At 38.1% G+C, this 26,508-nt stretch overlaps 4 protein-coding genes across 4 annotated transcripts; 1 reads left to right on the top strand and 3 right to left on the bottom strand.

The window, feature by feature from the left end:
• Nucleotides 1–1,729: 1,729 nt before the first annotated feature.
• On the top strand, nucleotides 1,730–6,639 carry LOC128728921 (dual specificity protein phosphatase CDC14B). The gene is made up of 7 exons (XM_053822570.1): nucleotides 1,730–1,868; nucleotides 1,946–2,740; nucleotides 2,821–3,442; nucleotides 3,542–3,616; nucleotides 4,634–4,867; nucleotides 5,828–6,305; nucleotides 6,538–6,639. The coding sequence occupies exons 1-7, from the start codon at nucleotides 1,730–1,732 to the stop codon at nucleotides 6,637–6,639; spliced, it is 2,445 nt and encodes an 814-aa protein (XP_053678545.1).
• Nucleotides 6,640–10,353: 3,714 nt separating this feature from the next.
• On the bottom strand, nucleotides 10,354–10,825 carry LOC128729057 (sodium- and chloride-dependent betaine transporter-like). Its single transcript, XM_053822706.1, has 2 exons — nucleotides 10,619–10,825; nucleotides 10,354–10,540 (listed from the first exon to the last, which is right to left on the bottom strand). The coding sequence occupies exons 1-2, from the start codon at nucleotides 10,790–10,792 to the stop codon at nucleotides 10,451–10,453; spliced, it is 264 nt and encodes an 87-aa protein (XP_053678681.1). The 5' UTR covers nucleotides 10,793–10,825; the 3' UTR covers nucleotides 10,354–10,450.
• Nucleotides 10,826–16,485: 5,660 nt separating this feature from the next.
• LOC128728717 (sodium- and chloride-dependent GABA transporter 1-like) lies at nucleotides 16,486–18,044 on the bottom strand. Its single transcript, XM_053822355.1, has 3 exons — nucleotides 17,841–18,044; nucleotides 17,089–17,462; nucleotides 16,486–17,010 (listed from the first exon to the last, which is right to left on the bottom strand). Exons 2-3 carry the CDS (start codon nucleotides 17,305–17,307, stop codon nucleotides 16,921–16,923), a joined length of 309 nt encoding a protein of 102 aa, XP_053678330.1. The 5' UTR covers nucleotides 17,308–17,462; nucleotides 17,841–18,044; the 3' UTR covers nucleotides 16,486–16,920.
• A 4,890-nt stretch (nucleotides 18,045–22,934) lies between these two features.
• LOC128728729 (sodium- and chloride-dependent GABA transporter 1-like) lies at nucleotides 22,935–23,880 on the bottom strand. Its single transcript, XM_053822369.1, has 2 exons — nucleotides 23,539–23,880; nucleotides 22,935–23,460 (listed from the first exon to the last, which is right to left on the bottom strand). The coding sequence occupies exons 1-2, from the start codon at nucleotides 23,755–23,757 to the stop codon at nucleotides 23,371–23,373; spliced, it is 309 nt and encodes a 102-aa protein (XP_053678344.1). The 5' UTR covers nucleotides 23,758–23,880; the 3' UTR covers nucleotides 22,935–23,370.
• Between the last annotated feature and the right edge of the window lie 2,628 nt (nucleotides 23,881–26,508).

Below are 26,508 nucleotides of genomic sequence, written 5' to 3'. Positions count from 1 at the left end.
AATTGTGTAAATTTTTCTTTTTGACGACCACTTCAAAACCAAATTTTCTGCATCTCTATAGTCTTGAGCTTTTTTGTAAAAAATAATTTTTATTTGGTTTACCATAATTATGATGGATTCTTACAGTTTGCAACAGCGCTTCCGAGCAATTAGATTGTTGTAACTACTTATCATTATGGAGATTCGTCAATGTAAAAGTGTTGCCAACTAAAATTAAAATAGAAAATGTCACGATATTAATTCATAGACCGACGATGCGACCATGTACCATTCTACTAATATTTAACATATTTTACGTTCTACCAATATTGCAAAATTTGACAATTTTTTGATTAGGAAACAAAATCCAAAATACAAAAGTAGGTGGAATTGTGGTTTGGGAAAACTGCATTGATCGTGAGTATTGGTGTACAACCTTGCCACATACATGTGCGTTTGACAGTGTAGGTATAGCAAGTGTATAGAATGGATGCAAACGAACTGCACGCTGTGCAAAGATAAATTTTCAGCATTTTCCATCCAGTATCTAACTAAGAAAGTTTCTCGTTGTACAAATTCAATAAATACCTGGTTCTAGCTTCATATAAGGTATGTATGCAATATTCGCTTGTGGTTTTTCCTTCATTTGTTTCATGGGAGGTTTTTGACTTACAATGTTAAGAAGAAGAAGATATATGTTCGATTTCGGTGACGCCGTCGACCGTAGCGCGAGCATGTTTCAACTTGTTTTTAAGTTAAATGACTATGTAAGGCATTCCGTATGCAATCACGTTAAATTTTCTCTAATTATTGTTCATTATTGGTGGGTGCAATCTTCAGTTAAGCTTCGTTTTCCAATGTAGTAAAATCAAACCAATGACACGCAGACGGCAAAATCTACTGTTTTTTCATAAGCAACGTTTTAATTTCATTTTTTTTATGCCTTTAAATTAAGCTTCCTTCGCGAATGTATAAACTTCTAAATTGCGTTACATATACGTGAGTTTTGGATGCAAAAGTCTTGCTTTTGAAATAAACAATCTTTTGGCTGCTGTTCAAATTTGCTTATCCAAAAATAGTTAGATTTCAATATGACGTACGGGAACAAGCTGTGCAGCTCACAACAGTGCCCAATATTTCTTATAAAATTAAAAATATGTTATTGATACGTTTTCATGGGCTTGCCGTAATAGTTTTAACTTCGAGCTAGTGTACCGTCATGGCGTCTTTTTTCGGTTTTTTCAGTGTTAACTATCAACGCGAGTAAGTTAACTGTGGCCCGTGGGTAGCGATTGCGTAGCGCAGTGGAAGCTTGCACGTTTTCTATTTCTCGCCAAAGTTGAATGTTCTGCGTAGGAAGCCCAACCAACCTTCCTACGATCCGGCGTTGTAAACTGGAATTCCCTGAAATGAGCTGGTGAGATCAGGCAAAAATGGCTGACTTCAATTTCCAAAATTGTCGCTGTCTGTTAGAAGTGTAATGTGCCGCCTACTTCTCGTAGACTAAGCATGAAGTAATGTGCTCAAAAGCAAGCTATGCTTCAAATATTCTGAGCGTTCATGTTTCTTGAGCATTTATTTATTCATTCATGGTATATTCTATTTATGAACCATGCATTGTGATTATATATCTTTATTTTGTTATTTCAGAACTTACTCTTCTAATTAAAATCAAATCAAACATTACTACAATCAAACAATTTTCTACGTGTCAGAAATACATGCTCGACAACAATTCATAAGCCTCACGATGTATCGCCATCGAGATGCGAACTCGAAATCAGCTCCGATGCTGGTAATAAATAGTAGTAGCGAAGATGATGGTGACGAGGATGATGCAGACTTGGTGGAATATATTAGACAAGATTCCTTAACAACAATATTAAACCGTAAGTAAACCTAGAGCTTGGGTAACGGTCCAGAAAACTAGACCGATGTGAATTTTATTGTTCAATTTGTTTTGCAGATCGCCTATATTTGGCTATTGTGCGTAAAGAGTTAAACCCGGCTCCACGCGATACTGTGCATTTTTTCAATATTGAAGAAACTTTAAAGTACGAGAATTTTTTTAGTGACTTCGGACCTCTCAACATAGCAATGGTTTACCATTACTGTCTCAAGGTTAACCATTTAATGGACGATGCTGAAATGGCGAAGAAAAAGATCTTCCATCTCACGAGCAACGATCCGAAAAAAATCCTGAACGCCGCTTTTCTAGTAGGGTGCTACGGAATCATATATTTGCATCACAATCTGCAAAGCATTATGAAAGTGCTAGCACCGATCCTGAAAAAAATCAGCGGATTGAAGTACTGCGATGCGTCCCAAAGCGAGCTGCGGTATCTATCGCTTAAGGATTGCCTGGGGGCAATTATCAAGGCGCACAAACTTAATTTTTTTGATCTGACCGATTTCAACCACGTGGCGTATGAGTATTACGAGCGGGTCGAGAACGGCGACCTTAACTGGATCGTCCCGGGCAAATTTTTGGCATTCTGTGGTCCGCATAACGAGACACGATGCGAAAGCGGCATGGTACAGCACAGCCCGTACCTGTACATCAACTATTTCCGGCAACACAACGTGACTGCCGTCATACGGCTGAACATGCGCAAGTACGACGCTAAAAGCTTTACGGCGCAAGGATTCAAGCATTACGATTTGATCTTCCCAGACGGTAGCAACCCGGAGGAGGATATTCTGCAAAAGTTTCTCATAATATGCGAGGAAGAAAAGGGCGCCATTGCGGTGCACTGCAAAGGTAAGCACAAGGGGGTTGCTGGGACGAACTGTAGTGGGTAGTCTTTAACACGTGCTGTTCTCTCAATGCTTCATGCATAGCTGGTTTGGGACGAACCGGAACGCTGATCGGGGCGTACCTAATCAAACACTATGGATTTAGCGCAATGGAAGCCATCGGTTGGTTGCGCATCTGCCGACCCGGTTCTGTGATCGGACCGCAGCAGCTGTGGCTGAAACGGAAACAGCCCGCGTTGATAAACGAAGGTGCCGTGTTTCGAAGACACCACCCGAACGCTGCCAACGTCCAACACCAGTACGGTATCTACAGTCAGCGTGAGGAGTGTAATGCGGCGGGAATCGTGCAGGGAATATCGCACAAGGTAGACACCATGCGGCTTAACGATGACGACGAGTATCTCGATCGTATGCAAGCAGCTAACCAGATGAACAATAATACCCTTCAATTAAAGAGCGTTCCTGCGGCACGCACGTGTCAATCCACGAAATGGAGCTTGCGCTCAAGCCTATCGCGACAGATCGCCATTAAAGGCCGTTCGGCTCATCAGTCGTCTACCTCAACGAGTCGTACACCGGCTAATCGTGGCCGGTCGAATCCTGCTGCGAGCGCCACTCCGAGTGGTCCAACCATAGAAGGGGAGCCGATACCCACGCGCATGATATCTAGGCGCCGCACGTCCACTGCCGTGGTCACGCAGCAAAGGTTAGTTTCCTGGCTAACACTCGAAGCAGCTTTCTAAACGGAACGTCTTCATGAACTTGTCTATTTATTTCATTTTGTATTCACGCTCCCTATCCGTAGCTCACAGGGCGATCAACTTAACTTGATAAAGGCATACCGACCTCCACGCAACTACAATGTTCCGGACCATGGCGGGTAAGAATTAGTATTACACATCTTCTATACCTCTAACCCTTGGTACATTATTTAGAACCGCTTCATAGCATCCGCGTAAACAACTCATTGCATCTTGACAGTGAAATCGCCTACACCCGCACTCTCTTTAGTCATCAATTCATATGTTTCATCTCAACACGTGCATCTCAAATTATATATATATATATATATATATATATATATATATATATATATATATATATATATATATATATATATATATATATATATATATATATAATGCTTGGCTCTCCTAACGGCTTAATATACTAACAAAAATGTTCATTCATTTCTCTTCGAAACGCATGTTATGGCTCGAAAGCAATAAACCCATACAGCACCCTCAAACACGCTTCGATGCAGGTGTTGTTACACCCAACAACTCATTACCGTCAGATGACCGTCCCAACAACAATACTGTTGTATCTGACGGTAATATAGTCAGGGATATTATCGATGGTGATGCTGAATCCGACAAAGCTGCCACTGATGAGAATGTTCCGATGAAACCGACAACGAATGGCACCAGTGTCGTGAACCAAACAGAAACTTGCTCCGGGAGCTCGTTCCCGAGCGTTTCAGAGGATAAGTAATGCATATAAAAATGAATGCAGTTTTGTTTCTGTAGCTTTTAATGTTTTGTGACTTGTCATGTTGTTTTGAGCGGTCATGTTAAAATAGATTTTAATTTCGTTTGTTATTGATCGCCATTGGTTTTTTGTGCACTCGACTCTGTACGTCGGTTGCGTTTAGTGGTTTTCATTGCTTGTCTTCTTACTTGCTCCGTTGTTAGATCTTGCGATTGAGTTGCTTATCTTTTTTGTAGTTATGATTTTGTAGTAACGAGCGACGCAGTGTTATATTTTTGGGTTTTCCTTACGTTTTCATGAGTATATCCTTTTTTCACTTTCGCCTTGTCAATAGTATTAAAAAGCCTGTATCCGCTATCAAGATAGTATTACTAACCCCTTTTCGTATTCTCAATTCCATCGGAAGCCCAAAAATCAACCAATCGTGTCATATACGGCTCGATCAAACTACTGCCACCTCAAACGCTGAGTGTCATGGTACCAGCTCCAGTACCGATGCTGTCTCTGACAATGCTTGGTTCAACGATGCTACCAAAGTTTTGTTTATGGATTGTCCTGGCAAAATGGCGGTAAATAAAACTGGTGCAAATAATTCTGCAACCAGCCATGGGCGTCGGATGTCTACCGTTGAAGAATCAATGTAGGTATAAAACATACATTGTGGACAAACTTTATCAAGTAACGAAAAGAATGCCAGAACTGCGGTTCAGGGATGTTTTTTTAAATTTTATATTCCATCGGCGAGTTTCTTCTATTTAATTTCTTTAACGGGGCTTGTAAATCACTACCATGTGGTTATTTTTTTAATCGTTGATGATATTACCCATAGGGACTACTTCAAAATATATTGAGATTTGGAAATAAGTTAAAAATTGTCTGCACTCTTCGATCAGACTTTCGTTGCATTCGTTAATCGCATATCTTGAGAGTGATACATATATCAAATATCACTGATATTTTTTTTTATTCTATAAGAAGGGAGCTCATTTATACAACTTCATATCTTTCTATACAGATTGAAACTAAATTGCATAATGGCTAAAGTAAACAATTAGCCATATAGTCGACCATTTGCATTTTGAGTGTTTGGTTATATTTTTTGGGGTATGATTTAATGTGTGTTCTCTGTATGTCATGTGTGTACTAATGTGAACAGTGCAAATAATCAAACTTAATTCAACGCATTGACTGACTATTCGGCTATGGAAAAAATTTCAAGGCAAAGAAAGCCTTAACAAGGCAGGTCTTGATCGCACAACTGTTGTTGAACCAATGAACAGCTAGAAGTAAATCAATGTGCAAAACATGGCGAAAATCAGTCTGGTACATGCTCGTGCTAACATTAAGGAAGAATTTGCTAATCCGTATATTGCAGATTTTTGCAGTCTATTTATTTGTTTGACACATTGTTTTCCGACTTGATGATAGCGTGTCCTTTTTTTCTCTTGGTGCTTTGTTATATTAGCTTTTGACATCTAATGACACTTATGTGTTACTTTCTCTTCTTTCCACGATAAAAAAACATTTCTGTCTTCATGCTACTCACTCGTTGACGCTTATTCGACGCGACATAATCTCTCCTAATTTGCAACCTGAAAAGTTTCGAGGATCCCATCAACAATCATCTTTCAAACACTAACCTCCAGCCGAACTCACCCGACAAGAGTAACACCATCGTAGAGACAAATGATGCCTGCAACAACATTGAATACAATTGCAATTTTGATGTATCATACCACGTCCCGTCATCGTCGTCGCTAGAATCCTTACGCTGGAGCAATAGCGATGAGGATGACGTTAAGGGTGATGGGTCTAATAAATGCCAAAGTGTAACCAACAACGCTAGCACCAAAGCTCTAGAACCGGAGGACCCGGACGAGATAAACCCGTCCTCCGGATCGGCAACGGCGACATCGCCCAGTGTCGGCAATCCTTGCAAAGGCATTGATTACGATCTGGACGTATCGCATAACCTCAGCTCATCCTCTTCCCTAGAGTCCTATCGCTGGAAGCGTAGCGAAGAGGATGGCATTCAGGACGTAGGGTTTAATATAGGTGAGAGTGTAGCCAGCAATAGCGTAAGTCCACTAAACGGAAAGGAACAGTGCGTGACCAACCTGTCCTCCGGATTGTCAACAGCAAAAACAACCGTTGCGGAGACGCAAACGAGCTTACCCCTGGAGAGGAACCATCAGAAGGTGGTAGTTCCGGTAGCCAAAAAAACTGTTATCCTGCGCAGAGAGGTAGTACGCACGTGCCAATCCACTTCACTATGTGCTAATTTTTGCCTTGATTTTTTCGCTACCTTAGATGCCTGTCCTGCAGATGGCATACCTCACCAAACCTACGGGGATTTACCGTCAAATGCCCCCTCCGTTGCAGCCCGCACCTCGCATGTTCTATAAACGGTAAACGTCTACCTTTGGCAATCATACTTTAATCCGAGCACTTTAACTAATATGATATGCTTTTTTGCAGCGCAATGGCCTATCGTGCCGGGTTTCATAAGATGGGCAATGTGCCGAAATACATAACATCTGCACCAACTTTGGATCAAAAAGCAACAAAAAGTTCTCCCGAAGGAGCATTACTGCCTGGTAAAGAAGCTAACAAGTCATGCCATACGACACGCACCCACGCACCCCAAGCGGTGCCTTTCATAAAAGCCCTCACGCCGGCTCGAATGCACCGTTTCTGGCCGTCCATCGAGAGTAATGTCTCGAGCAAAATTCCCATTTACTCTGGGGCCGCTAACTCGTGTGTGGGACATAGTCAGCAGCCACAGCAACAGCAACAGCAACCACAGCACCACCAGCAACAACCACAACAGCCGCCGCAGAAGCTTGCAGCAAATGATGGTGAAAATAATAACAATGGTGATGTTAATCTTAATTTTATTAATTTAGAGCACAACGATGATACCAAGCGCTACAAACGAACCCGTAGCAGCAATATTATCGATTATCAAAAGAGCAAGGAAAAAGTACGCAAGTTGGGTTTGACCTCTAGAAAGGAAGCTAAAGATATCAAGACCTCTGGTATTTGTAAACCAGTGGCAGTAGTAGTTCAAAAACTAAATATCGCGGAATACGATGAACGGAACAAACCCAAACCGAGCTCTTCTACAAAAATTTAGTTTCTCCACAAAGAAATTAGCTTCTTGCTTACCGATCAAAATCGTACGAAAAGTGGGCAATCGACAGAAAACCTCGAGTTCGAGAGCTTGCTTCTTACCAGAGACAATTAATTCAACCATGTTGAGTGATTCATCTAGTCGCAAACATCTTGCAACGCGTGGATTATCTCATATAATCCATAGTCACGAACCGCCTTGCACACAATATTACTAACAATGTAATAGCTAGCCTTCAGTATTGGATTGCGGACGAGCTATAGCACCGCATTTGAGGTCCCTATCCTCTTTTTTCTTCATGCGTCAGGTGTCCAAATAAAAACTTATGATTTTTTTAATCTACTCGCTCAGCGATGATATCCTGTTAGCACGATTATATTACGCAAGTGAGTAAGAAGGTGATGCTGTATTTCTGGTGTTTGTCAAAGATTGCGCGTTCAGTTAAAAGAATAATTTTCAGTTGAAGTGCAGCAAGATGAACATATCCCATATCCAACCCACCTGCTGATGTTACTGCACCAGCATTAGTGATGCATTTTGAGCGCTCTGACTAAGCTCTGGACAGTATTTGACAATATATTCAATATAGATCTCCATGTCCGGCGCAGAGGTTGCTACGTTTATAGATAATTTTATTTGTTTGCAAGACTTATTAGCGTAATTTGTTTATTTGATCCAAATGCTTTACCTATGCACTACCGTAATCTGTGTGATCAGTTTCGATCAGGGTTTGTGCTTTGTTTTTGTTTCAACCTGTGTTTCAAACATTTCTTAATCTCATTTCTAATCGTTAATAGCTTTGATTCGTTCTATTTTTTCATCTGCAATATTTTAAGATAGTATTAAGCAACTATTTTGCCTTTTTCAAATATTTTTTGTGATACAATCACTTGTGGTCCTGTTCTTTAATATTAACCTATCATTGACAGTTTGGGTATTTTACTCGAACTTGTTGGGCTTCCAGGCTCTTGCGTACGCTTTCAATAAAAAAAATCATTTTACTTCCAATTATGTATGTGCCCTCTCTGGGAATTTCAGTAGACCTCTTGTCGAGCCTTGTCGATGCAAGCTGGACTATTTGTCGAACTGAAAAATTGATCGTTACATCACATGGCCTCTAATGGGTCGAAATCTCTAGGATGTAATTACACGATATGTTGAGGATGTGGTTTTGTTTCGAAATATCACTTGCTTATGAATAATTAATATGAAAAATGTATCTATTGAGTTATTGGTTTTATAATACGATTTGCGTTTAACTTTTTACGACATATAAGACATAAACATCGACTTGAGTAGTTTATGTTAGTTTGTTATGTAGAGTAACAAAAAATACAAAGCGCAAGAATTTGTTGATTAACATTTGAAATTAACGTTTAACGTTTTTGACGAATTTTAGTTTTCCCTACTGTAATACAATGCCATGGAACCGGCAATAGGACCTGTGGAATATGTACAAACGTATTGAAACAGATATAGATATAAAAAAGGTTGGTCACGATTACAAATCGAATGAGAAGCGCGAACAGATGTAGTTTTTTTTTGCATTTTTTGCATGGCCGTTGTTTCTAAAAATTTATTTTCATATGAGTTCAGCGTACGCATTTTGTTGCAAGAATTGTTAGTCTTGTCGTTTGTCAAGTTCATTCAATTTAATACACTTTTTATTGGCAAAATAAATTTTTAATATCTTTAAACTGGTTTCAAATGACACAACAAAGACACAATACGACGGCCATGCGTTAAGGGAAAATATTTAATATAAAAGATTTTCAAGGAATTTATATGACAATATACCACTATCAATAAGTTATTAAATTTGTCAATGAATGTGTATAAATGGTGACCATTTGACACAAAAGTTTTTTTTTTCAAACATCTTTAAATACATATTTTCACATAAAACTCAAACACAACCAAGCATCAGGTACATATGTTTCCTTCTTTAACAAACCAGATGCGATTTCAGGACCGAGCATTGCATTTAATTATACTTGCCATATTGATTGATGTGATCTTATTATCAGCACGACCGTGCATTAGTTGAACGTCGAATGCAAAAAAATTAGAATTCTTATCTGATTTCAAATACATTAATTACACCAGTTGCGTATTTGAATAAGCGGCTTAAATAACACCTGTAAACGTCGATAGCAAAGAAAAAACTGTAATTAACATATATTTAATGGAAATGGAATTAAAAATAAAACATAACATCCACCTACACGATCTGCAATTCATTGTGATTAATTATAGTGCCTTTACTATGTTCTGCATTTTATGTCCACTTTTCGTCGAACAGGCATAGAAAATAACGTTTCTGGTTCGCGTGAAACAATGGCCCAACTAATAACCGCAAAGAAATCGGGGTATTAACGCACAAGGATACATACAATCGACAAGAATGTAGTAAAGCAACTTGTGGCGGTCGTTCAACAAGGATGTCAGAAGCCAGCCCACCTACATAATCAAAGTCACAGCATCTTGGTAGGCTGAACAAAGACTAGTAAGGTTGTCAGCAGCTCTCATTCACTTTTCTTACAGCCTCATGAATTATTCCGGTGATTGAAAATCCTCAAAATAGTTTCTCAAACCACAGATCAAATAATCTCTTTACAACTGTTAAGATTAAACAAAGATCAATGATACCATACCATACCAAAAGCATACCATTCAAATCATTCGGATATAAAAAACAGGATTCACACTTTTACACAAGAAGATCGATCTGCTAGTTACATTACATTCAACAAATGGTATGACAATTTTCTTACCACATACATTATATATATATATATATATATATATATATATATATATATATATATATATATATATATGTATATATGTATATATATATATATATATATATATATATATATATATATATATATATATATATATATATATATATATATGTATATATATATATATATATATATATATATATATATATATATATATATATATATATATATATATATCAACTCGTCGATATTATCATAAAAAGAACAGTGAAAGGAAAGAATAATCGATAGAATGATTTCTAGTCATTAAAAGAACCACTGGATAATGCTAGAGCATCTACTTTTACAGTTCCATGCCCTTCTCGGCATCGGCTTGCATTCTCTCCCGGAGTTGGCTCACGCTGTCTTCGATTCGAACGATCAGTCGAATTTTCTGTACGAAGAGAAAACGGTTCATATATGTTAGAAAGAAGGATCCAAAAGACCGGCACGTAGAAGGATCCCGTCTTACATTGGCGCGATCTCCCGGAGTATTTCTCCACAGCCAGATCATATAGCCGGGAATGCACAACATTGACGAGAGTGCAGTAAACCAGCCGAAGGCGTGCGCCCAGAATGGATATGAGTAGCCCAGGTACTTGATCGGAGTCCATTGAACGATGTTGAAGAAAAATACGCCCTGCATGGAATCAAGCAAACTAAATGAAGAACACGCCCATAGACAGTCCATAGCGATATATACAGGATAATTTGAAGCAACACGCCATCAATAGATGCTTGGCCTTGGGGTAAAATAGATATAACACTCAACATTCAGTTATCCCATTCATACAACCTCATTTTACAGCTTCCATTGTCTTTTGGGTCTCATCGCTATTCCATATCCTGAAATGTCTCAAATAAATATATTAACCACATCATCTACTACAATAAATATGCAACATGCATCGATTACTATTCGTCTACTAACACGTGGGGGTGTACCCTACACACCCTTTTATATGACGGGTTAGCTCTCTTCAAGTTAAATAACAAAAACTGTAAAACAACAACAAACGACATTGCCCTATTATATTATGACTATTATATTAACACAATAGAGCTACTTTGTTAAAAATCATTTGTGATGCATATTTGGTTGGTTTCCTCTCGTTCCTGCTCGCTATAGATGTTAGATAGAGATGATTGGTGATGCTGTATAATTTATCATATCACAAATAATTTTCCTTAGGATCACTTTATTAGAATTAGAATGAATCGTACTTATCGTAATCGTGAATTAGAATGTATCGTACAATAATCTCGAAGCTATCAAACAAAGGAAAGTTTTTGATATTGGATCATTCAAACTTGTTTGATGCATTTTACAGCTGTTGTTTGCTGCAGTAGTCTTTCTTGTGTAGTGTTCTATCTAGTATTCCCAGCACCAGTACTACTCGTGTTATCGGCACAACCGTGATTATGGACGTACTCCAATCGACTGGCCGCATGGTCGCAGTTGATATGCATCTCTACTTTCAAACCATCTCTCTACTCCGACCATCAGTAATGCACGCTGCGACAATTTTTATATAAACCCCTTCCATGTGTGGCGATGCTTTTCACCGATCCCTTCTGCTCCTCAGTTACGAATTGAGCTAGATTGGTATGTGTATTTATAGGGACGTGGACGGATGAACTGTTAATTTAAAACTATTGTCTTTCACTGGTTAATTGCAAATTCAAATATGGTCTGCCAGAACTAGCAATTCCAAAAGGTTTGCAAAAAATAAGTTCAAAGGGATTAGTAAATATTTTTCGACATCAAATAGAAACCGTGCAGTTTACTATCGTTTGCGCATTTGAAGGAGAAGCCGACTTAAGCGAGGAACATAAAGCAATCATACGAAATTTACATTACTTTGTTTTAAATTAAATTATAACAGATTATTTATATTCCTTTTATTCAACTGCATTAATTGGTTCGAATGTAAATTACAAGTTCTATTCTGTAATGCACGAATTATCATAAACAAAATTCAATATTAATCGTTGAATATAACTGCTACGAACGATGAAAAAACTCTACTCTCGATGGACCACCTAAAACGATGCAGGTCACCTAAAATATTTCTCCCTAAGTACATGTGCACACACTCATGAAATGTGCCCGGAATTCAAGCCAATTGGTCACTTCCTTTCGAACCATGAATAACACGCTCCCCCTATGTGGTCATCTGGTTAGCTATTACAAGCAACGAAAGCCATCTACTACACGATGCAATACTTGAGCTTGGCCTACATCATTATTCTGCTCAAACAGCTCAACAAAACCTAAAACGCAGAAGTAACCAGTTAATGAATAGAATTGAATATGCTCAAACGAACAAACTTAAGGCATCATCAACTGGAAAGCCATAAGCCAGGACTCCTACACTGTCTGTCATACCATCACTTTCACACTGGTGATTGCTGCAGCATCGTATTTTACGCCATGCATTGACAATTATGTTTCGCATTCTTATGATCCATGGCATCATGTACGAGGCTCTTCCACGGCGAATTCTTGGTGGCTGTATAATCGGTATCGTTTGGTTTTGTTCGTAGATCCGCCTTTCCGGGTTCGGTTCAAAAACCAAATTCAGTCTCGATAATGAACCATCCTGCAGTAGCCAAGACTCAGGAATTATTTCTTCAGCCAGCATGGTTAAACAATGATTTACAGTATTATAATAGTTTACAATCTAAACTTGACTCTGAAAACCACCAATTGTTTCTTTCCTTATTCTGATGAGGCTTCCATGCAACTATTGCTATTTAATCAAAATGAGCCCGGTAACGGCCTATTTCGAGCAGTTGTGCACAAACGTCAAAAAAAGAAAATTCAACCCCTTTATCCTCTATACGCTATTGTCAGATAGGCTTAGGCATGAGCCATCCATTGTTTGGCGCTATTTGCAAGAAGTCGAACACCATGCACCTTAAAAGTAGAAGTAAGAAGCATGCGTAAGTGTAAAGCATTGGAGTTCGAAGAATAGCACTGAAAAGATCGACCTGTGCAATAGTTTCGACGTGCTTTTGAGAAGAGTTATCATTCTTTTAGTAGAATCTGTCTTACACAAGCCAAAACGCAAAGCTTTTGATCCTATTTAGTGACTTAAATTACGTTGCTTTTATTTCGGGCTTCAATTTGAAACTAGCTCAGGTATGTATGCTTGATGGTGATATGCTTACAAATGGTGGCGCATTTCTAATGTTCGAACGAATGAATTCAGTGTGACGATAATCGAATTGAAGAGTTCTTAGACAAGATTTTTTTAGGAGAAAGTGATAGAAGAAGTGCCGACAGTTCAGAGAAAAACGTAAAATCTTATAGTATGAAGCTACCCTACGTTTGAATAATTGTAGTTGGAGTAAATTTTGAGACGTATTTCTGTTTTTTTTATTGGTATATTGATAGCATTGCTGTTATAGCTATGAATAACTCACAGGAGTTGGAAGCCAGTAGTCAGCGTCTTCAATTGGAGAACAATAGTGTAGGAGACGATATGCCAGCTTTGGTTAAGCTAACACAAGACATGAAAGTACAAATTAATACAATGGAGAAAGCGAATACATCTCCTACTACCCTTCCGCCAATAAATGTCGAAATTCAATCGGATAATGACAACTACGAAGATGAAAATGAAGAAGCCGTGCAAAAATGCACTACAGACGTGCAGCAAAAAATAATCAAGTTGCCCGCGTTATTTTTAACGCCAAGTTCTTCGTCCCGGCCGTCCGCTTTTACTACGGGAAAAGATGACCTATTTCCAATGGAATTAATTACAGAAGAGGAGCAAAATGACGTCTGTTCTTCATTATCATCGGTAGAATACCTCTATGAGGATGATTTAGAGGCTACAAAAGGACCCGGTGAAATGGACGTGCATATCGATCAGCCCACTTTGGATGCGACTGGAGCCATACCGAAGACGACAGAGCATGAGCTGGCTAATGATGAATTGTGTCAAGCGGGTGCCATATCACGGCTGAATACGGAAGATGTAATTTATGATCATCCACTTCAGAAGGATGCTACATTAAAAGCAGCAGACAGCCTTAGTGCGTCGGGTGATAAGTCATCCACCGAATCACTGGTAAGCAATTCAAAAGAATATAGATGTTCACTCATGTTTGAAAGTCATGATGGACCTGATCAAACTGAACACATGTTGCGTGAAAACTTGAAAAATAGCCCTCTTGTAGCCATACGAAGTGAAGCTCCTGACATTGAATTAATTTTCAATCCATCAGATAAGCGGAAGTTTGAAAAGGAAAAGAGTGTATATGTACCCCGACGATCGGCAACACGACTACTGTTATCAAGCGAGCAAGAATGGCATGAAACATGCCATTCATCACCATCGTGTTCCTACAGGCGACTCTTCGGTGGATCAACCGTCCGGACGCCTAAACGCAGCGTTTCGAATGTCGGGTCCGCCCATAAAACATATATGCATAAGAGGATTTGGGAGCCGTTGAGCAAGGCATGCTCCCACACCTGGGAAAAGATGGCGTTTTGGAAAACCCCGAATAGCTTCGCTAGTAAAGATGAAAAATTTTATTATTTTGCCATAACTCATCGACGCAGTAAGTAAATTTTATGTCGGGTAGAGGTATCATGGCGCTCTCGCGATGTATGAGGATCGTTGTTTTAGCAACAAATGCATTGGTAGCGTTGTAGCATACCATATTAAGCACGTGCAAACAAATGTCAATTGGTTGAATTCCGTGCGTTAATCGTGCATGTACGTCTTGAATGTTTCACATAACCTTCAGAGTTAGAAAGAGAAAATGGGTATATATGGGTATTATCTCGATTAAGATTAAGCAGACGGCGTTGTTTGGTTGTGAAAAGTTAAAAGTTGATTTTCTTGTTATTTTATAGACTCTTCCATTTCAAGGTAGATCTGCAGAAGGTTTTATATTTCATTTGTCTATTCGTACTATACTACAATCAACTAGAGGGAGGTGCTAGTAGTTGGCGATCATGTCATATAAATGAGAAAATATTCAATTGATAATCAACTAATATTGGCGGATTACTTATAAGGTGCTTGAAATTGATTTCTGAAAATATCTCACTGTTGCAAAAACTATTTTAATGCATAGTTCCGTGTAGTAAATGAGTTCATGACAACTTGAGTAAATTAAATACATTTGGGCCATCCACACACAAGCCTCTATTACATTTGAATAAAATAGTATTTTTTTATAGAACCGTAGTATTCTTAACATTAGTTTGATAGTTCTATTAGATAACATGGGTGTGATAATCTAATTCAAAGAGGGAGCTGCTGTATGCCGCTGTTAATATTGTATCCGGCATTTTGAATGGCTAGTTCATCTTACATTGATTAATATTTCTTTTTCTCTCCTTGCGCGTGGCATCACATCACATCATGCATCATAAAATTGAAAATCATAATGGAGCTGGTTCAGTGATGCGAATGGAGAAGAGCAACAGAGAAAGTGGTATTGCGATCTCGAAGAACTAGATATGCGGGATGAACGGCACTGAGGTGACCTTCATCCCTGAAATAGACATTGAAAAGTATTCGTCGTTTGCGCAACGAAATCGTTTACGTCAATAAATGCGAATGATTCCGCAAGTTAGGCTTATCGTGTTGATGTAACGACTAAATACTACATCAATACACTTGTATTTATTGGGTTTTGCATAATTTACCTGTTGCATGTAATTGATTGTAATGTTTGATTCGAAATGCTTTTATACATTCGCAACATTGAAATATCATCAATGAGTTATTCATCTGCTCAAAATTTAAAATAAATTCTTTTATATTGATCATCTAACCGATATTTTTACTTTCGATTAACGTGGATGCATACAACTCAAATTATGTACCATATATCATTAACTTAATTAATAATTTTGTATTTCTTTTGTTTCCACAGGGACTCCAGTGACTGAGCTATAATGCCTAATAATCAGCAAATATAAAATTGTTCCAAATGGCCATGGAAATTAATGGCAGCAGACCGTCGAGTTTAGCATGTTCTCTAACGTATTCACATTTGTAATCATATTTCATAAAAATAGTGAGTAGTCTATCATGATTGAATTGTAACGTTTCTGGACTAGCCTAGTTCGAAGAACAGTTGAGAATTATCCGATGATGCACAAAATCGAAATCAAAGCATCTTGACCAGCTGAATAATAAATGATAATCGCCACACATGGAAAAAAAAAAAATAAATAATAAGCAATAATAAATGTATATCGTTCTCATTTTTTCTTACAATCTCATTCAAGTTTTTATTTCGATGTCAAATACTCAATATATTTCCAGAAAAAAATTATCAATTCATCTGTACAAAAGCAACGATCACCAACATACCCCAAAAAAGGCCGTTATTCTGTATACTTATGGATGCTGAGCAAATATCCAAAGCAAGTCCCAGGATGAGTTTATAACTACTGATAGAAAAGAAAGTGCTATATAAATCAGGCATGTCGACAGAAATTTATTATCTCGATGTATACTTCTTAACTATTGAATGTTTCACTCACTATCAAAAGTTAATGGTTCGGATGATTGATTTGGTTCGAATGAAATACAATGCATACTATATTTTTACCAGGGAGATGGATCTGCTACTTACGTTACATTCAAAAACTGGTTTAATATATATCGGTTGGTCGATTCGATAATTGCATAAAAAGAACAGTGAAAGGAAAGAATAATATATATAATGATTTCGAGTGGTCAAAAGATCCGCTGGATAAAGCCAGCGGAAGTGGTTTAATGGAGGACAGAGCGTCTTTTTCTACAGTTCCATGCCCTTCTCGGCATCGGCTTGCATTCTCTCGCGGAGTTGGCTCACGCTGTCTTCGATTCGAACGATCAGTCGAATTTTCTGTACCAAGAGAAAAGGGTTCATATATGTTAGAAAGAAGGATCCAAAAGACCGGAACGTAGAAGGATCCCGTCTTACATTGGCGCGATCTCCCGGAGTATTTCTCCACAGCCAGATCATATAGCCGGGAATGCACAACATTGACGAGAGTGCAGTAAACCAGCCGAAGGCGTGCGCCCAGAATGGATATGAGTAGCCCAGGTACTTGATCGGAGTCCATTGAACGATGTTGAAGAAAAATACGCCCTGCATGGAATCAAGCAAACTAAATGAAGAACACGCCCATAGACAGTCCATAGTGATATATACAGGATAATTTGAAGCAACACGCCATCAATAGATGCTTGGCCTTGGGGTAAAATAGATATAACACTCAACATTCAGTTATCCCATTCATACAACCTCATTTTACAGCTTCCATTGTCTTTTGGGTCTCATCGCTATTCCATATCCTGAAATGTCTCAAATAAATATATTAACCACATCATCTACTACAATAAATATGCAACATGCATCGATTACTATTCGTCTACTAACACGTGGGGGTGTACCCTACACACCCTTTTATATGACGGGTTAGCTCTCTTCAAGTTAAATAACAAAAACTGTAAAACAACAACAAACGACATTGCCCTATTATATTATGACTATTATATTAACACAATAGAGCTACTTTGTTAAAAATCATTTGTGATGCATATTTGGTTGGTTTCCTCTCGTTCCTGCTCGCTATAGATGTTAGATAGAGATGATTGGTGATGCTGTATAATTTATCATATCACAAATAATTTTCCTTAGGATCACTTTATTAGAATTAGAATGAATCGTACTTATCGTAATCGTGAATTAGAATGTATCGTACAATAATCTCGAAGCTATCAAACAAAGGAAAGTTTTTGATATTGGATCATTCAAACTTGTTTGATGCATTTTACAGCTGTTGTTTGCTGCAGTAGTCTTTCTTGTGTAGTGTTCTATCTAGTATTCCCAGCACCAGTACTACTCGTGTTATCGGCACAACCGTGATTATGGACGTACTCCAATCGACTGGCCGCATGGTCGCAGTTGATATGCATCTCTACTTTCAAACCATCTCTCTACTCCGACCATCAGTAATGCACGCTGCGACAATTTTTATATAAACCCCTTCCATGTGTGGCGATGCTTTTCACCGATCCCTTCTGCTCCTCAGTTACGAATTGAGCTAGATTGGTATGTGTATTTATAGGGACGTGGACGGATGAACTGTTAATTTAAAACTATTGTCTTTCACTGGTTAATTGCAAATTCAAATATGGTCTGCCAGAACTAGCAATTCCAAAAGGTTTGCAAAAAATAAGTTCAAAGGGATTAGTAAATATTTTTCGACATCAAATAGAAACCGTGCAGTTTACTATCGTTTGCGCATTTGAAGGAGAAGCCGACTTAAGCGAGGAACATAAAGCAGTCATACGAAATTTACATTACTTTGTTTTAAATTAAATTATAACAGATTATTTATATTCCTTTTATTCAACTGCATTAATTGGTTCGAATGTAAATTACAAGTTCTATTCTGTAATGCACGAATTATCATAAACAAAATTCAATATTAATCGTTGAATATAACTGCTACGAACGATGAAAAAACTCTACTCTCGATGGACCACCTAAAACGATGCAGGTCACCTAAAATATTTCTCCCTAAGTACATGTGCACACACTCATGAAATGTGCCCGGAATTCAAGCCAATTGGTCACTTCCTTTCCAACCATGAATAACACGCTCCCCCTATGTGGTCATCTGGTTAGCTATTACAAGCAACGAAAGCCATCTACTACACGATGCAATACTTGAGCTTGGCCTACATCATTATTCTGCTCAAACAGCTCAACAAAACCTAAAACGCAGAAGTAACCAGTTAATGAATAGAATTGAATATGCTCAAACGAACGAACTTAAGGCATCATCAGCTGGAAAGCCATAAGCCAGGACTCCTACACTGTCTGTCATACCATCACTTTCACACTGGTGATTGCTGCAGCATCGTATTTTACGCCATGCATTGACAATTATGTTTCGCATTCTTATGATCCATGGCATCATGTACGAGGCTCTTCCACGGCGAATTCTTGGTGGCTGTATAATCGGTATCGTTTGGTTTTGTTCGTAGATCCGCCTTTCCGGGTTCGGTTCAAAAACCAAATTCAGTCTCGATAATGAACCATCCTGCAGTAGCCAAGACTCAGGAATTATTTCTTCAGCCAGCATGGTTAAACAATGATTTACAGTATTATAATAGTTTACAATCTAAACTTGACTCTGAAAACCACCAATTGTTTCTTTCCTTATTCTGAGGAGGCTTCCATGCAACTATTGCTATTTAATCAAAATGAGCCCGGTAACGGCCTATTTCGAGCAGTTGTGCACAAACGTCAAAAAAAGAAAATTCAACCCCTTTATCAGATAGGCTTAGGCATGAGCCATCCATTGTTTGGCGCTATTTGCAAGAAGTCGAACACCATGCACCTTAAAAGTAGAAGTAAGAAGCATGCGTAAGTGTAAAGCATTGGAGTTCGAAGAATAGCACTGAAAAGATCGAGCTGTGCAATAGTTTCGACGTGCTTTTGAGAAGAGTTATCATTCTTTTAGTAGAATCTGTCTTACACAAGCCAAAACGCAAAGCTTTTGATCCTATTTAGTGACTTAAATTACGTTGCTTTTATTTCGGGCTTCAATTTGAAACTAGCTCAGGTATGTATGCTTGATGGTGATATGCTTACAAATGGTGGCGCATTTCTAATGTTCGAACGAATGAATTCAGTGTGACGATAATCGAATTGAAGAGTTCTTAGACAAGATTTTTTTAGGAGAAAGTGATAGAAGAAGTGCCGACAGTTCAGAGAAAAACGTAAAATCTTATAGTATGAAGCTACCCTACGTTTGAATAATTGTAGTTGGAGTAAATTTTGAGACGTATTTCTGTTTTTTTTATTGGTATATTGATAGCATTGCTGTTATAGCTATGAATAACACACAGGAGTTGGAAGCCAGTAGTCGGCGTCTTCAATTGGAGAACAATAGTGTAGGAGACGATATGCCAGCTTTGGTTAAGCTAACACAAGACATGAAAGTACAAATTAATACAATGGAGAAAGCGAATACATCTCCTACTACCCTTCCGCCAATAAATGTCGAAATTCAATCGGATAATGACAACTACGAAGATGAAAATGAAGAAGCCGTGCAAAAATGCACTACAGACGTGCAGCAAAAAATAATCAAGTTGCCCGCGTTATTTTTAACGCCAAGTTCTTCGTCCCGGCCGTCCGCATTTACTACGGGAAAAGATGACCTATTTCCAATGGAATTAATTACAGAAGAGGAGCAAAATGACGTCTGTTCTTCATTATCATCGGTAGAATACCTCTATGAGGATGATTTAGAGGCTACAAAAGGACCCGGTGAAATGGACGTGCATATCGATCAGCCCACTTTGGATGCGACTGGAGCCATACCGAAGACGACAGAGCATGAGCTGGCTAATGATGAATTGTGTCAAGCGGGTGCCATATCACGGCTGAATACGGAAGATGTAATTTATGATCATCCACTTCAGAAGGATGCTACATTAAAAGCAGCAGACAGCCTTAGTGCGTCGGGTGATAAGTCATCCACCGAATCACTGGTAAGCAATTCAAAAGAATATAGATGTTCACTCATGTTTGAAAGTCATGATGGACCTGATCAAACTGAACACATGTTGCGTGAAAACTTGAAAAATAGCCCTCTTGTAGCCATACGAAGTGAAGCTCCTGACATTGAATTAATTTTCAATCCATCAGATAAGCGGAAGTTTGAAAAGGAAAAGAGTGTATATGTACCCCGACGATCGGCAACACGACTACTGTTATCAAGCGAGCAAGAATGGCATGAAACATGCCATTCAACACCATCGTGTTCCTACAGGCGACTCTTCGGTGGATCAACCGTCCGGACGCCTAAACGCAGCGTTTCGAATGTCGGGTCCGCCCATAAAACATATATGCATAAGAGGATTTGGGAGCCGTTGAGCAAGGCATGCTCCCACACCTGGGAAAAGATGGCGTTTTGGAAAACCCCGAATAGCTTCGCTAGTAAAGATGAAAAATTTTATTATTTTGCCATAACTCATCGACGCAGTAAGTAAATTTTATGTCGGGTAGAGGTATCATGGCGCTCTCGCGATGTATGAGGATCGTTGTTTTAGCAACAAATGCATTGGTAGCGTTGTAGCATACCATATTAAGCACGTGCAAACAAATGTCAATTGGTTGAATTCCGTGCGTTAATCGTGCATGTACGTCTTGAATGTTTCACATAACCTTCAGAGTTAGAAAGAGAAAATGGGTATATATGGGTATTATCTCGATTAAGATTAAGCAGACGGCGTTGTTTGGTTGTGAAAAGTTAAAAGTTGATTTTCTTGTTATTTTATAGACTCTTCCATTTCAAGGTAGATCTGCAGAAGGTTTTATATTTCATTTGTCTATTCGTACTATACTACAATCAACTAGAGGAAGGTGCTAGTAGTTGGCGATCATGCCATATAAATGAGAAAATATTCAATTGATAATCAACTAATTTTGGCGGATTACTTATAAGGTGCTTGAAATTGATTTCTGAAAATATCTCACTGTTGCAAAAACTATTTTAATGCATAGTTCCGTGTAGTAAATGAGTTCATGACAACTTGAGTAAATTAAATACATTTGGGCCATCCACACACAAGCCTCTATTACATTTGAATAAAATAGTATTTTTTTATAGAACCGTAGTATTCTTAACATTAGTTTGATAGTTCTATTAGATAACATGGGTGTGATAATCTAATTCAAAGAGGGAGCTGCTGTATGCCGCTGTTAATATTGTATCCGGCATTTTGAATGGCTAGTTCATCTTACATTGATTAATATTTCTTTTTCTCTCCTTGCGCGTGGCATCACATCACATCATGCATCATAAAATTGTAAAACATAATGGAGCTGGTTCAGTGATGCGAATGAAGAAGAGCAACAGAGAAAGTGGTATTGCGATCTCGAAGAACTAGATATGCGGGATGAACGGCACTGAGGTGACCTTCATCCCTGAAATAGACATTGAAAAGTATTCGTCGTTTGCGCAACGAAATCGTTTACGTCAATACATGCGAATGATTCCGCAAGTTAGGCTTATCGTGTTGATGTAACGACTAAATACTACATCAATACACTTGTATTTATTGGGTTTTGCATAATTTACCTGTTGCATGTAATTGATTGTAATGTTTGATTCGAAATGCTTTTATACATTCGCAACATTGAAATATCATCAATGAGTTATTCATCTGCTCAAAATTTAAAATAAATTCTTTTATATTGATCATCTAACCGATATTTTTACTTTCGATTAACGTGGATGCATACAACTCAAATTATGTACCATATATCATTAACTTAATTAATAATTTTGTATTTCTTTTGTTTCCACAGGGACTCCAGTGACTGAGCTATAATGCCTAATAATCAGCAAATATAAAATTGTTCCAAATGGCCATGGAAATTAATGGCAGCAGACCGTCGAGTTTAGCATGTTCTCTAACGTATTCACATTTGTAATCATATTTCATAAAAATAGTGAGTAGTCTATCATGATTGAATTGTAACGTTTCTGGACTAGCCTAGTTCGAAGAACAGTTGAGAATTATCCGATGATGCACAAAATCGAAATCAAAGCATCTTGACCAGCTGAATAATAAATGATAATCGCCACACATGGAAAAAAAAATAAATAATAAGCAATAATAAATGTATATCGTTCTCATTTTTTCTTACAATCTCATTCAAGTTTTTATTTCGATGTCAAATACTCAATATATTTCCAGAAAAAAATTATCAATTCATCTGTACAAAAGCAACGATCACCAACATACCCCAAAAAAGGCCGTTATTCTGTATACTTATGGATGCTGAGCAAATATCCAAAGCAAGTCCCAGGATGAGTTTATAACTACTGATAGAAAAGAAAGTGCTATATAAATCAGGCATGTCGACAGAAATTTATTATCTCGATGTATACTTCTTAACTATTGAATGTTTCACTCACTATCAAAAGTTAATGGTTCGGATGATTGATTTGGTTCGAATGAAATACAATGCATACTATATTTTTACCAGGGAGATGGATCTGCTACTTACGTTACATTCAAAAACTGGTTTAATATATATCGGTTGGTCGATTCGATAATTGCATAAAAAGAACAGTGAAAGGAAAGAATAATATATATAATGATTTCGAGTGGTCAAAAGATCCGCTGGATAAAGCCAGCGGAAGTGGTTTAATGGAGGACAGAGCGTCTTTTTCTACAGTTCCATGCCCTTCTCGGCATCGGCTTGCATTCTCTCGCGGAGTTGGCTCACGCTGTCTTCGATTCGAACGATCAGTCGAATTTTCTGTACCAAGAGAAAAGGGTTCATATATGTTAGAAAGAAGGATCCAAAAGACCGGAACGTAGAAGGATCCCGTCTTACATTGGCGCGATCTCCCGGAGTATTTCTCCACAGCCAGATCATATAGCCGGGAATGCACAACATTGACGAGAGTGCAGTAAACCAGCCGAAGGCGTGCGCCCAGAATGGATATGAGTAGCCCAGGTACTTGATCGGAGTCCATTGAACGATGTTGAAGAAAAATACGCCCTGCATGGAATCAAGCAAACTAAATGAAGAACACGCCCATAGACAGTCCATAGTGATATATACAGGATAATTTGAAGCAACACGCCATCAATAGATGCTTGGCCTTGGGGTAAAATAGATATAACACTCAACATTCAGTTATCCCATTCATACAACCTCATTTTACAGCTTCCATTGTCTTTAGGGTCTCATCGCTATTCCATATCCTGAAATGTCTCAAATAAATATATTAACCACATCATCTACTACAATAAATATGCAACATGCATCGATTACTATTCGTCTACTAACACGTGGGGGTGTACCCTACACACCCTTTTATATGACGGGTTAGCTCTCATCAAGTTAAATAACAAAAACTGTAAAACAACAACAAACGACATTGCCCTATTATATTATGACTATTATATTAACACAATAGAGCTACTTTGTTAAAAATCATTTGTGATGCATATTTGGTTGGTTTCCTCTCGTTCCTGCTCGCTATAGATGTTAGATAGAGATGATTGGTGATGCTGTATAATTTATCATATCACAAATAATTTTCCTTAGGATCACTTTATTAGAATTAGAATGAATCGTACTTATCGTAATCGTGAATTAGAATGTATCGTACAATAATCTCGAAGCTATCAAACAAAGGAAAGTTTTTGATATTGGATCATTCAAACTTGTTTGATGCATTTTACAGCTGTTGTTTGCTGCAGTAGTCTTTCTTGTGTAGTGTTCTATCTAGTATTCCCAGCACCAGTACTACTCGTGTTATCGGCACAACCGTGATTATGGACGTACTCCAATCGACTGGCCGCATGGTCGCAGTTGATATGCATCTCTACTTTCAAACCATCTCTCTACTCCGACCATCAGTAATGCACGCTGCGACAATTTTTATATAAACCCCTTCCATGTGTGGCGATGCTTTTCACCGATCCCTTCTGCTCCTCAGTTACGAATTGAGCTAGATTGGTATGTGTATTTATAGGGACGTGGACGGATGAACTGTTAATTTAAAACTATTGTCTTTCACTGGTTAATTGCAAATTCAAATATGGTCTGCCAGAACTAGCAATTCCAAAAGGTTTGCAAAAAATAAGTTCAAAGGGATTAGTAAATATTTTTCGACATCAAATAGAAACCGTGCAGTTTACTATCGTTTGCGCATTTGAAGGAGAAGCCGACTTAAGCGAGGAACATAAAGCAGTCATACGAAATTTACATTACTTTGTTTTAAATTAAATTATAACAGATTATTTATATTCCTTTTATTCAACTGCATTAATTGGTTCGAATGTAAATTACAAGTTCTATTCTGTAATGCACGAATTATCATAAACAAAATTCAATATTAATCGTTGAATATAACTGCTACGAACGATGAAAAAACTCTACTCTCGATGGACCACCTAAAACGATGCAGGTCACCTAAAATATTTCTGCAATCGCTGGTTCCTAAGTACATGTGCACACACTCATGAAATGTGCCCGGAATTCAAGCCAATTGGTCACTTCCTTTCCAACCATGAATAACACGCTCCCCCTATGTGGTTATCTGGTTAGCTATTACAAGCAACGAAAGCCATCTACTACACGATGCAATACTTGAGCTTGGCCTACATCATTATTCTGCTCAAACAGCTCAACAAAACCTAAAACGCAGAAGTAACCAGTAAATGAATAGAATTGAATATGCTCAAACGAACGAACTTAAGGCATCATCAGCTGGAAAGCCATAAGCCAGGACTCCTACACTGTCTGTCATACCATCACTTTCACACTGGTGATTGCTGCAGCATCGTATTTTACGCCATGCATTGACAATTATGTTTCGCATTCTTATGATCCATGGCATCATGTACGAGGCTCTTCCACGGCGAATTCTTGGTGGCTGCATAATCGGTATCGTTTGGTTTTGTTCGTAGATCCGCCTTTCCGGGTTCGGTTCAAAAACCAAATTCAGTCTCGATAATGAACCATCCTGCAGTAGCCAAGACTCAGGAATTATTTCTTCAGCCAGCATGGTTAAACAATGATTTACAGTATTATAATAGTTTACAATCTAAACTTGACTCTGAAAACCACCAATTGTTTCTTTCCTTATTTTGAGGGGGCTTCCATGCAACTATTGCTATTTAATCAAAATGAGCCCGGTAACGGCCTATTTCGAGCAGTTGTGCACAAACGTCAAAAAAAGAAAATTCAACCCCTTTATCCTCTATACGCTATTGTCAGATAGGCTTAGGCATGAGCCATCCATTGTTTGGCGCTATTTGCAAGAAGTCGAACACCATGCACCTTAAAAGTAGAAGTAAGAAGCATGCGTAAGTGTAAAGCATTGGAGTTCGAAGAATAGCACTGAAAAGATCGACCTGTGCAATAGTTTCGACGTGCTTTTGAGAAGAGTTATCATTCTTTTAGTAGAATCTGTCTTACACAAGCCAAAACGCAAAGCTTTTGATCCTATTTAGTGACTTAAATTACGTTGCTTTTATTTCGGGCTTCAATTTGAAACTAGCTCAGGTATGTATGCTTGATGGTGATATGCTTACAAATGGTGGCGCATTTCTAATGTTCGAACGAATGAATTCAGTGTGACGATAATCGAATTGAAGAGTTCTTAGACAAGATTTTTTTAGGAGAAAGTGATAGAAGAAGTGCCGACAGTTCAGAGAAAAACGTAAAATCTTATAGTATGAAGCTATCCTACGTTTGAATAATTGTAGTTGGAGTAAATTTTGAGACGTATTTCTGTTTTTTTATTGGTATATTGGTATAGCATTGCTGTTATAGCTATGAATAACACAC

The sequence above is a fragment of the Anopheles nili genome, chromosome X (assembly GCF_943737925.1).
Source record: "Anopheles nili chromosome X, idAnoNiliSN_F5_01, whole genome shotgun sequence".
NCBI lineage: Eukaryota > Metazoa > Arthropoda > Insecta > Diptera > Culicidae > Anopheles > Anopheles nili.
Note: the sequence above shows the minus strand (reverse complement) of the source record. Positions and strands in the feature narration are given on the sequence as shown.